Source organism: Histoplasma capsulatum, genomic scaffold (genome assembly GCF_000149585.1).
Source record: "Histoplasma capsulatum NAm1 scaffold_41 genomic scaffold, whole genome shotgun sequence".
In the NCBI taxonomy this organism is placed as follows: Eukaryota; Fungi; Ascomycota; class Eurotiomycetes; order Onygenales; family Ajellomycetaceae; genus Histoplasma; species Histoplasma mississippiense.
Window position 1 is genome coordinate 1 of NW_001813945.1, and position 2,399 is coordinate 2,399.

Here is a 2,399-nt window from a genome sequence, read left to right on the forward strand (position 1 = left end):
CCTCTTGCTTCATCGATCTTTATAGATGCATATATCTTTTATCTCTATGTGGTGCTCGTCAACATCTGCCTCTCATCTGTGGTGTCATTTGACCTTCTATGCCCCTGACTCGATCTTCCCCCGGCTCTACCTTCTGATATAATCGTCCACCGTGTTCGACTTCCAACGGGTTGATGGGTTCATCCAACGGGTTCGGGTCCAATGGGCTAATGCGCTCCTTGGACGGGTTTGACGTCCAACGGGTTGGGTCCAGCGTGTTCGACTTCCAACGGGTTAATGCGCTCCTGGGACGGGTTTGACGTCCAACGGGTTAATGCGCTCCTGGGACGGGTTTGACGTCCAACGGGTTTGACGTCCAACGGGTTGGGTCCAACGGGTTCGACGTCCAACGGGTTGGGTCCAGCGTGTTCGACTTCCAACGGGTTAATGCGCTCATCCAACGGGTTCGGGTCCAATGGGTTAATGGGCTCCTTGGACGGGTTTGACGTCCAACGGGTTGGGTCCAGCCTGTTCGACTTCCTCATCCAACGGGTTCGACATCCAACGGGTTTGGGTCCAGCGTGTTCAACTCCCAACGGGTTAATGCGCTCCTGGGACGGGTTTGACGTCCAACGGGTTGGGTCCAGCGTGTTCGACTTCCTCATCCAACGGGTTCGACGTCCAACGGGTTTGGGTCCAACGGGTTTGACTTTCAATGGGTTAACGGGTTTGCGTCTAATTTAACCGCCTATCCTGACCTCACTGCCCACCCCTGTCTCTAGCCTCACTCTTTTTCAACCCTAACCCTGACTCTGACCACCTCATCCTTCCCCCCAGCCTCTACCCTCACTCTTTGTAACCCTGACCCTGATCCATTATCATATGGGATGATACTGTTTGAAACTGATCTTTTGAACCTGATCTACTTTCTCTTGATGTTATATCCCTTTACCCTCTGTCTCTTGCTTCACCTGCCTTTATATATATATACATCTTTCATCCTCCTGTGGTGCCTCTCACCCGTGATGTGCCCCTCACCCATGATATCACTTGACCTCTGTACCCTCTGACTCGATCTTCCCCCTCTCTGCCTCCTGATATATCCCTCGCAGCCAACAAACCATCTCCACCAGCCGGTTGTGCTCCATGCCCTGCCCCTCAACCTTCTGTCCCAAAAATTCAATCACCGCCTCCTGATCATCTGCATCCACATTGAACTCTCTCAGCCGCTGTCTCCACGCCTGCTTCATCTGCCCTGCATGACACCCATACATCATCATTGCCACTGTCGGGATCAAAAATCCCCTGTACGGACACTGCCTCTGTGTCTTCCAGCTGTTGCATATGGACTGCGGCATCCCGCATCGGAAGCACCCGGAATACCGTGTGTATTTGATCTTGCTCCGCACTGTCATCATCCATCTCTTTGCCTCCTGGCTCTCCTCGTGGGGACACTGGTACAGCTCATGGTCAAACTCCCGCTTGCCATTTGCACATATTAAACACTGATCCTTCCAGCTCTGCGCCTCTTCCACTAAAACCTCCTCATCCATCAATGCCCTCTGCCCTCGCTGCTGATGTGTGATGATGAACCGGCCTTGATGGACATTCTGTTTGTGGAATGTCTGTCTGATTGTTGATGGGATGCCTCTGATGTCTTCACTGATTACCCTTCATTCTGATTGCCTGTGAACGTGTAATCCGCCTCCTCCATGGGGCTCACCACGGCCCACTCTCCCACCATCTGGCTTGCTTGGTTCCTGGCCAGCATGTCGGATGCATTGGCGTCCAGTCGCAGCGCCTTCTGCACCACCATGAACCGTGCCACCTTGATGATCCGTGACAATATTGGTGGGTAGCTCTCCGCGTCGCGCCATCCATACTCCCCCCGTCCCAGCACCGCCAACGCGTCTACCAGCGCGCACTCATAATCCTCCACCTGAACCCGCTGGTTCAGCAGCTCAATGCAAAAATCCAAACATGCCATCTGGATCTTGGTTAATTTGAACTTATCTTCTTCTTGATCCGTGACAATATTGGTGGGTAGCTCTTCGCGTCGCACCATCCATACTCCCCCCGTCCCAGCACCGCCAACGTGTCTATCAGCGCGCACTCATAATCCTCCATCTGAACCCACTGGTTCAGCAGCTCAATGCAAAAATCCAAACATGCCATCTGAATCTTGACTAATTTGAACTTATCTTCTTCTTCTGACTGGGTATCTCTCTGTCTCTTCTCCTCCTCCTCCTCCTCCACCACATCCATCTGCTCATCTATGGGAGTCATCTGCTCATCCATGGGGACTGGGATGATGAGCTCTCCCTAGATCTCTACTGCTCGGGTGTTTACCTGGCACACGACTCTCCATGACTGGTGCTGCCGCCATGAGAACCGATACTATAGGGTCTTCAATTCATGAT

General features: G+C 52.7%; 1 protein-coding gene across 1 annotated transcript; it reads right to left on the minus strand.

The window, feature by feature from the left end:
• Positions 1-1,025: 1,025 nt before the first annotated feature.
• Positions 1,026-2,365, minus strand: HCAG_09179 (predicted protein; the record flags this gene model as incomplete). The annotated part of the gene is made up of 4 exons (XM_001535852.1): positions 1,026-1,604; positions 1,703-2,078; positions 2,117-2,252; positions 2,329-2,365. The coding sequence occupies 4 exons, from the start codon at positions 2,363-2,365 to the stop codon at positions 1,026-1,028; spliced, it is 1,128 nt and encodes a 375-aa protein (XP_001535902.1).
• Between the last annotated feature and the right edge of the window lie 34 nt (positions 2,366-2,399).